Source organism: Zingiber officinale, chromosome 1A, assembly GCF_018446385.1.
Source record: "Zingiber officinale cultivar Zhangliang chromosome 1A, Zo_v1.1, whole genome shotgun sequence".
Classification (NCBI taxonomy): domain Eukaryota; kingdom Viridiplantae; phylum Streptophyta; class Magnoliopsida; order Zingiberales; family Zingiberaceae; genus Zingiber; species Zingiber officinale.
This window is the reverse complement of record NC_055987.1, coordinates 75,997,284-76,012,287: the sequence shown is the minus strand read 5'-3', so window position 1 is coordinate 76,012,287 and position 15,004 is coordinate 75,997,284. Positions and strand designations below refer to the sequence as shown.

Genomic DNA, 15,004 nt, shown 5'->3' with positions numbered 1-15,004 from the left:
TATCAAGGGCACTGTTTCAGTGCAAGATGTCAGACGGGGCTCCAGTAGGCCTATATGTACTCAAAATGATTGGGTACATAAAGAACCTACAAAGGTTGGGGTTCCCACTTGGCCAAGAGCTGGCCACTGACCTGATCTTGCAATCCTTGCCGGATAGCTACAATCAATTCGTTCTAAACTACAATATGAACGAGATTGACAAGCCACTGCCCGAGCTGCTTAGTATGTTGCGAACTGCTGAGCTGAACCTTAAGAAGGCTAAGCCCAACACTGTTCTGATGGTTCAGAAACATAAGGGCAAGGGCAAGCCCAAAGGCAAGGGAAAGTCCCAAGCCAAGGGCAAAGGCAAGGCACTGAAGCCTAAAGGAGGGGTCGCCAAGGATGCTACCTGCTTCCACTGCGGTCAGACCGGGCACTGGAAGAGGAACTGCAAGGTATACTTGGAGGATCTTAAGAAGAAGCGAAGTGAGACTTCCACTTCAGGTATATATGTTATAGAAGTCAATCTATCTATTTCTACATCATGGGTATTAGATACTGGATGTGCTTCTCACATTTGTACTGATGTGCAGGCACTGAGAAATAGCAGGGCATTGACAAAGGGCGAGGTGGACCTACGAGTAGGCAATGGAGCACGGGTTGCTGCTGTTGCTGTAGGGACTTACTTTTTATCTCTGCCCTCTGGGCTTGTACTAGAGTTAGAAGATTGTTGTTATGTGCCTGCATTAACTAAGAACATTATTTCAGCTTCTTGTTTGGACAAGAAAGGTTTTTCGTTTACTATAAAGAACAAATGTTGTTCCGTTTATTTAAACGATATGTTCTATTGTAGTGCACCTCTGTTAAACGGACTCTATATTATAGACCTTGAGGGCCCTATCTATAACGTAAATACCAAGAGGTTCAAATCAAATGACATGAACCAAACTTACCTTTGGCACTGTCGCTTAGGTCATATAAATGACAAGCGCTTATCCCAACTCCATAAGGATGGTTTGTTGGACTCATTTGATTTTGAATCATATGAGATATGCGAGTCATGCCTACGAGGCAAGATGACCAAGACTCCATTTAGTGGGCACAGCGAGAGAGCAACTGATTTGTTAGGACTCATACATAGTGATGTATGTGGCCCTTTCAATGTTGCTGCTAGAGGCGGTTATAGGTACTTCATCACATTTACTGATGATTTCAGTAGATATGGTTATGTGTACTTGATGACACATAAGTCTGAATCCTTTGAAAAGTTCAAAGAATTCAAGAATGAAGTACAGAACCAGCTTGGCAAGAGTATTAAGATACTTCGATCAGATCAAGGTGGAGAATACCTTAGCCATGAGTTTCGTGACTACCTAGCTGAGTGTGGGATTCTATCCCAACTCACTCCTCCTGGAACACCACAGTGGAATGGTGTATCCGAAAGGAGGAATCGTACCCTATTAGATATGGTACGATCTATGATGAGTCACACTGATCTTCCGACATACCTTTGGAGCTATGCTCTAGACACGGCAGCTTTTATACTCAACCGAGTTCCATCTAAGGCCGTGATAAAGACACCATATAGGATATGGACTGGGAGAGATGCCCAGGTGTATTTCATGAGGATTTGGGGTTCTGAGGCTTACGTTCGACGTCAAGTCTCAGACAAGTTAGGACCCAAATCCGACAAGTGATATTTTATCGGATATCCCAAGGAAACTAAGAGATATTACTTCTACATTCCCAATCAGCACAAGGTAGTTGTGGCAAAGACTGGGGTCTTTCTAGAAAGGGACTTTTTTTCTAGAAAGACTAGTGGGAGTGCGTTCGATCTTGAAGAAGTTCAAGATGCGAACAATAGCACTGATGCCTCGATGGAAATTGAACTGGAACCACAAAGTGTTGTGGATGATGTTGTTCCACAAGGAGTTGAGGAACAACAACCAGTTCATGTAGACATACCTCTTCGCAGGTCTGATAGGGTACGTCATCAGCCTGAGAGATACTCATTTCTCTTGTCTGACCATGATGACATTGTGCTCATAGAGGATGAGCCTACCACCTATCAGGAAGCTATGATGAGACCAGATTCCGAGAGATGGCTAGAGGCCATGAGATCCGAGATGGAATCCATGTACACCAACCAAGTTTGGACTTTGGTTGATCCATCTGAAGGGGTAAAACCCATAGGGTGCAAGTGGGTCTTTAAGAGAAAGACTGACATAGATGGACTTATTTATAAGGGTCGCTTGGTAGCTAAAGGTTTCAAGCAGATTCATGGTATTGACTATGATGAGACCTTTTCTCCACTAGCGATGTTTAAGTCCATTCGGATCATGCTTGCTATTGCAGCCTACCATGACTATGAGATATGGAAGATGAATGTCAAAACCGCGTTTCTGAATGGAAACCTGCTCGAGGATGTGTACATGACACAACCTGAGGGTTTTGTAGATCCACTGCATACTAGCAGAGTATGCAAGCTGCATAGGTCCATTTATGGACTAAAGCAAGCTTCTCGGAGCTGGAATCTTCGATTCGATGATGCAATCAAACAGTTTAGTTTCATCAAGAACGAAGATGAGCCTTGTGTCTACAAGAAGGTTGTAGGGGATATAGTTGTCTTCCTCATATTGTATGTGGATGACATACTACTCATTGGGAAGGACATCCCTATGCTTCAGTCTGTCAAGACCTGGCTAGGGAGTTGCTTCTCAATGAAGGACTTAGGTGAGGCATCCCGTATTCTAGGGATACAGATCTATAGAGATAGTTCTAAGAGATTGCTTGGCCTAAGTCAGAGTACATACATTGACAAGGTACTCCTTCGGTTTGCCATGCAGAATTCCAAGAAGGGATTTCTGCCGATGTCACATGGCGTGAGTCTTTCGAAGACTCAAGGTCCCTCTTCTAGAGAGGAGAGAGACCGCATGGATCAGATTCCTTATGCCTCAGCCATAGGATCGATCATGTACGTCATGCTATGTACTCGACCTGATGTCTCGTACGCTTTGAGCATGACGAGCAGATATCAGTCAGATCCAGGTGAAAGTCACTGGATAGCGGTCAAGAATATTCTTAAGTACTTAAGAAGGACTAAAGAATATTTCTTGATATATGGAGGCAATGATGAGCTAGCTGTAAAGGGTTACAGTGATGCTAGCTTCCAGACCGATCAGGATGACTATAGATCGCAGTCGGGGTTCGTATTTTGCATTAATGGTGGTGCTGTGAGCTGGAAGAGTTCGAAGCAGGACACAGTAGTAGATTCTACGACAGAGGCCGAGTATATTGCTGCATCAGAGGCAGCAAAGGAGGCAGTTTGGATTCGCAAGTTCATCACTGAACTTGGGGTGGTTCCTAGCATTGCTGACCCTATTGAGCTCTATTGTGACAACAATGGAGCTATAGCACAGGCGAAGGAACCTCGCTCACACCAGCTGACCAAACACATACTACGGCGCTTCCATCTCATTCGAGAGATCATCGAGAGAGAAGATGTGAAGATTTGCATAGTACTTACAGAGGCTAACATCGCAGATCCCTTGACCAAGGCTTTGGCACAAAGGAAGCATTATGGTCACACTAGGTCATTTGGGCTTAGAGCCTACACTGATGGACACTAGTGCTAGTGGGAGATTGTTAGCTACAGCCCTAGAGCCAATCATTTGATGATTGTATTTTGGACTTATTGTATCATATTCTATATAAATAAAGGCATTTGGATTTTGGTTATTATACTTACTTGTATTTGTGCCAAATAAACTAAGTATAATAATGTCCTTGAGTAGATGGTTCTCACCTATATCAATCGGTTAGTTGAACCGATAGTGAGATGATATAGGGAACACTACTCTTAATCATTCCTAGTTGAGTATTAACATTCAGGGACAATGTTAATGCAATAAGACTAGCATGTAGGTCAACTCGATGACTTGATCTCACAAGTCATGGATATAGAGATATCAAGTTGACACATGGGTATACATTAGAGAATGTATACTGAATGACCCGCCATGAGAAAGTATCATGGATCGTTATATGAGTGTCATTTACTTTCTCATGTGGCTATTAGTATGACTACTAGTCATTAGACTTGAAGTCACCATAGATCCTTACATAAGGAGTTATGTACTTTGGTTTCGTCAAACGTCACCCGTAACTGGGTGGACTATAAAGGCGATTACTGGGTATATAACAAATTATGCAGAGGGATGTAAGTGATGTAGATGAGATCTATCCCTCCTATATGACGGGAGAGACATCGGTATTCTTGATAGAGTGAGACCACGAAGTGCATGGCCATGCCCAAATGAGTCAATATAAGATATTGAGCTCATTTGATTTAGTGAGTCTACTTGGAGTTCAAAATTTAGATTGGTCAGAGGATGACATGGTCTATGCCTCACATTGACCAATCTAGATGTCTAGGATAGAAGGACACTTGTCATATATTATGAGGAGTCACAATTAGTAGTCACAAGGTGATGTTGGATCTCGACATTCTTGTAACTTGGGTAGTAATGATGTGTTGCTAGATACCGCTCATTACTTATGCTCCTAAATGGGTTTAGGGCATTGCCAACGTTACAAGAACCTATAGGGTCACACACTTAGGACAATTAGATGGAGATTAGGTTCATATGATGAACCAAGAGGATTAGATTCATTTGATGAATCAAATTGGATTAAGAGTAATCCTAATTGGGCTAATTTGAGTTTGACTCAAGTTGATTCATGTGTTCAATGAGTCTAATTTAGATTTTGACTCATTGAATCAATTTAATTAAATGAATTAGATTCATTATATTAAGTTGGCTTGAATCAAATGGTTGGATTCGATCAACCATGGAAGAGATTTGGTCAAGTTTGACTTGACTAGAGAGGAAGATTAAAAGTCAAGTTTGACTTGACTTTATGCCACGTCATTGGTGAGTTGGCAATGATATGGACCAATGATGTTACTCCACATCATCATAGGTGCCACCTCATGGAAGTTACAAAGCCATTTTCTTTAATAGCTTCACATTAATTGCACTTAATGCAATTTTGGGAGTTACACAACGGAGAGTGGCCGACCACTTTTGTTTGAATTAGAATTCAATTTTTCATTCAAGTGTGCATTTTCTTCCTTCTTCCTCTTGGAGCTCTCTTCCTCTCCCTCTCCTCCTCAACTTGGCCGAACCACACATAGGTGCTAGCACACCTCTTTGTGTGTTTTTCTCCACCTACGAGTCCGTGTGGATACTTCTAGAGGAGTATCTATCTTGATACTCTTGAGATCCGGCACCGTTTGGACGAGCGGGAACGCGAAGGGCTTCGCTTTAAAGGTATAACTCGTTTCATGTAGATCTAGGAGTAGATCTAAGTTGTAAACTCGTACTCGTATCGTTTTTGAAAAGTTTTCTTCGCACGAGATCCGGTGGCATGGGAGATTCGGGGTTTCCGTGACGCGAAAAAGCGGTTTTCGCGGCCCGAAAAACCCAACAAATACATTGTACCTTCTTGATGTGTTTGCTTTAAGAACCAATCGATCCAGAAATAGGGCCATGAGAAGCTGGATGATGTGAAGCAGGACACCGTGTTGGAGAAGATTTTGAAGCAATATCCTTCATAACTTTGACCTGTATACACCAAGTCATTATGCTCTTTTACAGTTTTAATGAACATGTGTAGAACTAACAAATTACATGCATCTTTTTAAGATCAACACTTACTACTGAAGCATAAGAATTTTTGATATTCTCCTCATGATCACTTTTAGTCTCTGATTTAACCAGCAGAGGTGGAAAGCTATCGGTAGTTACATCAATCACAATATCTGGTTCTTCTTCCTTCTAAGCTGTGCTCTTTTCGTTGTTCAGAGGACCACTGTCTCTATTCATTTTGTCACTCATTTCATCTGTACGAGGTGAATCTTTATCTTGGAAAGTTTTGGTGTAAAATAAAGAAAACCACACAAACCAACAAGATGATCAAGAGCTTGACTGATATAAACCTGAAATTTAATCGATGGGCAGGTAATGTTGCCATGGCCATCAGAACGACCAAGTCTGCTCCTTTCCTTATAAAACTAATGAAATAACTCTGGAGAATTGCGGAGGTAATTGTAACAATGAGCCACAAACATTTTCCCAACCTAATAAAATCTATAATTTTCCCAAAGATCGACTATTGATTACAATCGAAAAACCTCAATAAATCAACAACAAAAGCCAAAAAAAAGGGTTTGATCCTTATCACATTAGAAGAGAGATGAATCTGAATTGAAGGGAAGAAAGCATTACTATCTACACGTAGCGAAGAGATTCGGCAGTGTTGGAAGGCCATACCACCATCTGGTGAACGGAACTATGAGATGCATCGACGATCTAAGCCAGAAGGATGTGACAAAAGGTATGACATCCTCACACCGCAAGGATGAATCTCTTTCCCCTTCCTCCTCTCTCAAACGCCGACTTTTGGATCGTCGAGATAGGACAAAGGCAGTTTGGATCCTCTGTTCCCAAATTTCTCTGTCCCCGTATCTCCTGCCGATCGGATGGACCAGATTACATCTCAAGGCATCATAGCATCCTTAAAATGTGTGCAGTATTCTCGTGATGTGCAAGGTATCCTTGAGATGTAATCTGGTTCGTCCGATCAGCAAGAGGACACAGGGACAGAGAAATTTGGAGACAGAGGATCCGAACTGGGGCGAAGGTGGCACTCGGTTAGGAGTAAGAGATCTTAAGCACGATCTCCACATCCTGCGATGAGACGCGGATGCCAACATCGCCAAGGAAGCGATTGACGGAGAAAGGGTTGGAGGAGGCGAGGATCTCGCAGAGAAAATGAGTGGAGGCTTGATGAGGAGAGAAGAGGATGAGGAGGAGCGGAGGTTGGCGAAGCGAAGGAGGGAGAGGGAGGGGTGGTGGATTGACAAGAAGCGGAAGAGGGAGAGGGCGATGAGATTTAGGAATTGAGAGTTTGGTAAAGTGAAAAAAATTGTGGTGAGATTAGATATTTAAACACGTGGTATTGACGATGTGTTTTTTCTACACGTCTTCGTTAATAATATTAATAAGTATTAACAATGTGCTTTGAACATCATTAATATTAAATTTTAATAGTGCATTCTATTTATCATAGAAAAATTTATTGACAGTATATTTTTATCATTTATATAATATTATATTATTCGCAGCGCATTTAATTTGGCGCACCGTAAAAATCATTGATGATGCGTTGAAAAAAGTGATATTTGTTGTACTTCAAGACCATACCCTATTCTTCTAAGGTCATTTCGCAACAAATCTTAACTTCGTCTTCACTTTAGAAATGTATCCTGTCAATAACAAAATAAGCATGAGAAGATTTCCGACAAAGAGAGTAATTATGCAGAAAATATAATAAAAGGAATTTAATACTATAAAATATATTCAAAGAAAACAAATGAATGTGCGTCAAAGTATGCATAAAAGTGTATATAATTTATATATATCAGTCAACCAACCCGAATTTTAACTCAAATTTGGTCAACTAAACCAAATCGCTCTACCGATCCTTGGGATCAATCTATCGATTCTTGGAATCTATCAACCGAATCCACTTGGATTAGATTCGACTCAAGTTAAGTCCGGTTCACTACAGATTTGTTCCTGCTTTGTCAAGTTACATTTGTCTACTCTCTATTTTATTTTCAGCTCCAGATTCCTATAAAATAACATACAAAACACACAAACAAAGCATGTAAACCTAATCCTATAAGTCTACTTGACCTACTTAGCTTACTTCATATTTAAAATTTATTTCTCCAAGACTTTACCACCTAAGGGTCACTCTCTTAGGATCAAGCCTAAATCTGTAAGTCTACCTGACCTACTAGGCTTTTGAATCGATCCTACACCCTGTAAGTTCACTAGGCTTCTTAATAGCTTTATTCATTATTCATATTACTCGCTGTGTACTAACTTTGTAGACATTCTGGATCGGTCCTACACGCTATTCACCCCTACCTCTAGCATAGATCGGTCCTACAGTTAGGACTTCTCACTTTGCATAAGTCAATCTTGATCTGTTAAGACTTCTCACTTGTTTAGGTAAATCTTGATTTGTCAGAACTTTTACACAACTGTTATGCATTCAATCATCCTTAACTGCTTGGACTTTTACCAACTTACTTCAAAGCATCTGGTCAACCTTGACTTACTAAACACTAAGTTGGTGAAGCTTGACCAAATTACTTAATAAACCTTAATCAAATTCAAATATATTATCAAACATCAAAACCCTAGAGGTCAATTACATCAATAATCTTTCACTTTTTAAGTGATAATATGTCTAAGTTAAAGCTAATCATTTAATCTAACTTCTCACGTCTTATGCCAAAATCAAAGAATGAAAGATTCTAACTTAAATATTCTTTTCCTCCTTTGACATACATAAAAAATAAGACTATTTGTTGGTTCCGATGTGGCTAACTAGGGGGGGGGGGGGGGGGGGGGAATAGCTCTGTAATCAAATTTAGACTTTCTTTTGCTTTCGAGTTTAGCAAAGACACATGCAAGTTAACAAATAAAATGAACATGAGTTAAAGAAGAGACAAGAATGTTTTACTTGGTTTACAACCGGAGAGGTTACTAATCCATGGTAGTGGAAGCTCACTAAGAATCTCCTTCGATGTAAGCGAAGAAGTCTCTTACAGAAGTTGAAGTACAAAAAAGAAACTACATAATTAGAAATGAAAGCTCAGAGTTTGTTAACTTGTCCGCTGTGTTAACTCGTCCCAAATTAAGTTAGGATTAAACAAAAAGTAGTAAAGTAATAAATACGCAAAATTAAGTGCAATGCAATTAATAAATTAGAAAAAAATTATTCCTCCTCCTAAACCTAATATTTTCTCTTCCCCTATGATCACATTAAAAATAGAGGTGAACATTGAAACTATATTTGAGAAAAAAGTTATAAGGGTTACAAAAAATATGGAATTTTTTTATTCAAAAATCTAATTTTTTATGATTTAAAAATTATTTTTTAAGAAAATAATTTTAAATCTTTGAAAAATTATAAAACTTTTTTTCACTATTAAACACGGTATTCCAGAATAATGATAAAATTTTTATGAATAACCATGATTAATATAAGTAATAATAAATTATTTTATACATAAAGATGTAATTTTCTAAAAAAATGTGTAAAAATATATTTTGAACTTGAAAATTTTTTCAACTTTTTCTAGATATGTAACACAGAAAATATATATGAAGAAAAATTAAAATTTTGAAGAATGACTTTTAAAAATTTTTAAATATTAAAAATTAATAATTTGGTTAAAAAATTATAGAAAATCCATTAATAGTCAGAAAATTTAAAATAAAAATTATTCTAATAGAGGGTTTATTGTCTTATCACTAAAAAAAATTGAATAAAAAATTATAACAGAAAGTTTGAAAAATATATCTTTCTAAGTAATGTAATTCCAATATAGTAAATCAATTAGATTTTAAAAGGAATTTAAAGTAGGCATGATTTTGGAATCCAATATAGGTTCATACCTACTGGATTAACAAGATATTTTTTAGGAATAAATTTTTATGATACTTTTATAATTTGAGCCTTATGATATCTAAAATATCAATTAAGCTTACCATGATTTCTAAAATTTAAATTTTGGAAAGACCTTGAATTTAAGCATGCATCATTCTTTTTTAATAATTCTATTTGTTCTTTTAATTTCTCATTTTTAATTTTTAATTTGTTGAAATCTTCTAATCGACAAGATTTTTCTAAATTTATTTTAAATTCTATATTTTTCTTTTTTAATTTATCATTTTCTATTTCTAATTGATAAGAACTTTTATAAAGCATTTTAACAAATTTGTATAATTTGTCAGGAGGTAGAAATCATACCTCACTTACCTTGTCGATCTCGTTATCTGACACTCCCCTTCATTGCTGCTTCCCTCTGAAATAGCTCCCCCCTTCGTCGAAGCTCTCAATACTCATTTCGAATGAGCTTGCTTCATCATTTTCTTGGTGACTTGCCATCAGTGCAAATCCGACATAAGTTTCAATCTCCAACTCTAGTGACAATGTTTCGTCCCACGTCGCCTTTAGGTTCTTTTGCTTCACCCGAATTAGTCTTTTGGCATTATCTTTGTCCTTCAATTTTGGGAAATTATTCTTGATGTGCCCTTCTTCTTGTTAGTTATAGCACCGCACATTTTGTTTGCTTCGTGAAAGTTTCTTAGCTTGCAACTTATTAAATTGGTTAGACTTAAGGAATTTACCAAACTTTCTTACCATAAAAGCAGCTTCATTTTCGTCGAGTGATATGTCTGAATCTGATTTGCCTTTCTGGTTAGCTTTCAGTGCTAGGTTTTGTGTCATCTTTTCTTCTTTGTTTCTTAAGCCTGCACATCTCGATTCATGAAGTTCATGTTGGTGCGGGAAGCATCTAACGATCGAACCTGAGTTTTGATAATGGCAAAGGATTCAAAGTTAAGGTGTGTTGTGATCTAACATGTTGAATGAGTATTTCAGGAAAAGTCCTAGCTGCGGTTAGGCAAAGGGAAAACCCTAGGGGCACTACAACAAATTTGTTAAAAGACAACACTATAAAGACAACGGTTTTTGAGGGAACTGTTGTTAATTTGACAAAAGACAACGGTTTTTGACAAAACCGTTGTCTTTTAGCTCTAAAGAAAAACAAAAGACAACGGTTTTTGTAAAAACCGTTGTCGTTGAGTGAATTGTTTTATAATCAACAACACATTTTACAACGATTTCCTAAAACCGTTGTTTTTAAGCGCATTTTTTAGAGGATTACACATTTTACAACGGTTTTTAAACCGTTGTAAACCTAATTCTTTTGTTCCATTGCCCTGGTTTAATGTCTTCCCCTCTCCGAAATATATTTTGGCGCGTGTTTTCCCTCCCTTAGTCTTCGGGAACCCTAGGCAACTGTGTCTTTCTCCTCTCCTCATCCCGCGATCTCTTCACGTTCCCTCTCCTCACACAATCTCCTCTTCCCGATCTCCTCACATAATCTTCTCCACTCCTCACACGTTTTTGCCTTCCACCCCTTTGCACGAACCCCTCTCCTCAAAACTCCTCTCTGGCTAAACCTCTCTCGCAGACTCTCACCAGCATCTTTTGGTTTGTTGCTATTCCTTCTCCCATACGAGCCTGTCTCTCGCAATGTCCGGCGAACGAGGAGCATATGGAGGTGGTCGCCGTGGTGGTGGATGGGGTGGTCGAGGTCCTGTTGATGACGGCAGATCGCGTGGTGGTGGAGGAAGGGGTGGGTATACTCCGGCTCCTCACTCTCAGGAATCGTCGATGACTCCGTCCGCATCGTACCGTCCTTCACCACCGGCCACAGCAGCAGATTCGCCTTCGTCCTCTTCTATCGGCGAAGAACTCCGGCATCTCACGATCGCCGAGCCCACGAAGGAGCAGACTCCTCAGCCGGCGGTGCCTCCGGCCTCTAGCAAGGGTTTGAGGCATCCGGCTCGGCTAGATTTCGGCACCGTCGGAAGGTCGTGCTTAGTTAGGGCTAGCCATTTCCTTGTCGAGATTGCCGACAATACTCTTTTCTACTATGATGTAAGTTTCTATGTTTCTCTTTTGTTATGCATCGTTCTTCCCATTTGATGGAGAATACCTTGTTCTGAACTTGTAGGTGAGTATAGTGCCCGAATCAGTGTCCAGACCTACCAATAGAAAAATCATCTCTGAGCTTGTCAAGGTGCATAAGGATAAAGCCTTTGGGAAGGAGAATGCCAGCTTATGATGGAAGGAAGAGCCTGTATATGGCTGGTACTTTTCCTTTTGAGTTAAAGGAGTTCACGGTTTCACTGCCTGAAAATGATGGAAGGTACTGTTTCTCAACTGAAGCTTTATGCTGACCGTATCTGTTAAAATCGTGTGGTTTTCCTCTTCTTCAGGATGGCCAAGGATTTTAGAGTGATTATTAAGCTTGCTGGAAACACAAGCATACACAACCTGAAGGAGTTTTTAGCTGGTCGACAGATTGAGGCACCTCAAGAAGTCATTCAAGCCCTTGATATTGTTCTTAGGGAGTCTCCATCTACCAAGTACTTCTGTTTCCTTTTATTTCTGTACAATTTTCTCAAGTACTATATTATTGTTAATATTATTTTCGTTGCAACTTGTTCTGCTTCAGGTATACTTCGGTAGCACGGTCCTTCTTTTCCCCGAGCTTTGGGCATCGGGCACCCATTGGAAAGGCTTAGAATGCTGGAGGGGCTACTATCAAAGCCTTCGACCAACACAAATGGGCTTGTCTTTGAACAAAGGTAAGTCTTGCTGGAAGTGTTCTTTGGTTTATCTGTTTTGAGGAAACTATCAATTCATCTAGGCTATATTCCATTATCAAAAGTTTCAAGTTCCAATGTTTAAATGTAATTGGGTTGAGAATAATAAAGTTTCAAATTATCTCGGATTTCATTCTTTTGCAGACCTAGTAAGTATTAGGAAAAATGTTTACCACGAGCAAGAAGATCCTAAAGGATAAGGGTGCAGAACCGACTGAGTTGGAAGACACTGTGGCTCAGGCTAGTTGCCTTCATCTTTCATATCGCATTGTTCTGATATTTTGGTTGAGATCCCAATTGAACTGTTCATATTCATAGCAGGCATTCTTTGATCTGGAGAATGCGAACCAGGAGTTGAAGAGTGACTTGAAGGATCTTTACATTAATTCAGCAGTGTAAGTTTGTTATGTCAATCATGTTGGCGTTTCCAAATTTTGTTTTGTGAATTTACAGATAATGCTTATTTTATTTAAGTTTTATGGTTTTGGTATAGGCAAATCGATATGCCTGGCAATAGGAAAGCTGTTGTTATTCACATTCCATACAGGCTGCGAAAAGCCTACAAAAAGATTCATGTTAGGCTGGTTAGAGAACTGGAAAAGAAGTTCAGTGGGAAGGTAAATAGTATTAAGACACTTCATTTCAATTAATCGTGTGCAAGTCTTTGATTGCAGTTAAGTCTATTAATTGAAGATGTTTATGTCAAATTGACTAACTATAAGATTTGACATTGAAAACTAATATATACACTTTTGACTGGTAGCCATTTAGCTTGTATGTCGCTATTGCAAACATTTGTTGGTGATATTTAAATGTATTTGCAAACTTTCATTATTCCGTTCAATGCCGACAGGCCAATTCTATTGGTGCGATCGGAGTTGGCAGAATGTATACAAGATCATATTTATGAATAGGTGCGTTCAAGTTTATGTAAGTTCATTACCTTGTTTTAGCTAAAGTTTATATAAGTTCATTATCTTTAGTAAGAAGCCACTTCTTGCTTCTTTGGAATCCATTTTCAGCTATGCTTGTCTTTCCCTTCTAATGATTATTACATCTTATGAAATGCTCATTCTAGGCTATATTCCATTATTCTTATACTGGAATGCATGAAATATTTTTCAACATCTTAAGATTTTGAGATGTTCAAACATATATATCATTTGCTGGTAAACACATTTCTGTAGGACTAACACACTTGTCAGATTATGATGAACTGATTAACTTTGAGCATCATGACTTGTTTCCTTTCTTAATGGACAGTTTTCTGCAGATTAGGATTTACACGTAAAGGAGGTGAGCTAGATAAATATTTTGAGCAGTTACCTGATTTATGAACATGATAATACATGGGGAAAATGCAGGAGCAAGACCAATTTAATTAATAGTATTGAGATTCTTGTTTTCTTTGGGAATGAAAATGGTTTCTCAATCAAACAAAATTGAAAATATTTGGAATTTGCAATTTTTTGGACATGATGAATGGCCGGAATGGGTTAAAGTTGGATGGAAATAACTTACACTTTGTTGAGAATCACAATGACCAAGTTCATTCACATAGTTGTTTCGACTTACTTATGGCAAACCAAACCAAACCAATTTAGCAATCACTATATGCAAGATACACAAACTATCTAGACTTACCTAGAGTTGCTCTGATCTGACTGCTTTTTTCTTCCCAATGTATTCTGCCCTCCTTTATTTGTTGTTACTAGCTACAGGGATTGTTGGTTTATTCCGTGTAAGGCTTCACCTTGACTTAAGCAGGGTGGTGTTATCATATTAGATTATGTATAGCTCATGTGTACTTGGTATGTGTTAGATTCAACTTCATCTGCTTGCTAAGACGTTTTTGCCAATCCTGGTTTCAGTCCTTGTCCACTGCACACTTTTGCTCTATTTCATGCACAAGATGATTTAATTCAATTACTTTATTTCTTTAACTTATCTGCTGTACTATTTGTCCAACTTTGTACAATTAGCCTTGACTAACAAAAGAAATGAATTTGAAGGGTTGGAACAGCCATATGAACTAGTTTCATAAACTTTTTTCGTGCTCACTTGCTTCACTACTCATGAAATTGTGAAGCGGCAACGTTTCTCGTGCTTATTTGGCCATTCTTTTTTTTCTATGGCTTTAACTATATTTTATTTTCATAACAGGGAGAAATTGCTGGGTTTACAAGCTGGGTATGCAGAAAAAGAACCAGGGAGAAATTGCTGGGTTTGCAAGTTGGGTTTGCATGGTTGTGGTCTTATAAACTTAATTTTGTGGTTTCATCTTTTGTGGTTGTCATGATTGGATACTACTTGTGGTCATGTTTGGATAGCTTGTAGTAATTGTATAGAATTGTTTATAAACTTAAGTGAATGTACACATGTACCGATTTTTGTTTGAGACAAGATGTATATATAAATTAAAGACAACTAATCGAATGTATATATGTTGAAAACTATTTTTGTGAATGTATAAATGTTACGTTGTACCAGTTTGTATGCAATGGCCATGGTTTTAACCGTTGTGAAAAGTACATATATAGACATGCAACTGAATGTACAAAAACAACGATTTTTAACCGTTGTGAAAAGTATTCTAAGACAATGGTTTTAAACTAAATTTTGAAGAAAGACAACAGTGTATATGTTGTTAAAAGTATATCTGCGATCAAATTTTTGCAAAACTGACAATTACAACGGTTTTA

General features: G+C 38.3%; 1 protein-coding gene across 1 annotated transcript; it reads left to right on the top strand.

Annotated features, from left to right (window-relative positions):
* Positions 1–12,467: 12,467 nt before the first annotated feature.
* LOC121998802 (40S ribosomal protein S7-like) lies at positions 12,468–14,563 on the top strand. Its single transcript, XM_042553867.1, has 5 exons — positions 12,468–12,542; positions 12,624–12,697; positions 12,796–12,919; positions 13,156–13,168; positions 14,466–14,563. Exons 1-5 carry the CDS (start codon positions 12,468–12,470, stop codon positions 14,561–14,563), a joined length of 384 nt encoding a protein of 127 aa, XP_042409801.1.
* Positions 14,564–15,004: the final 441 nt, after the last annotated feature.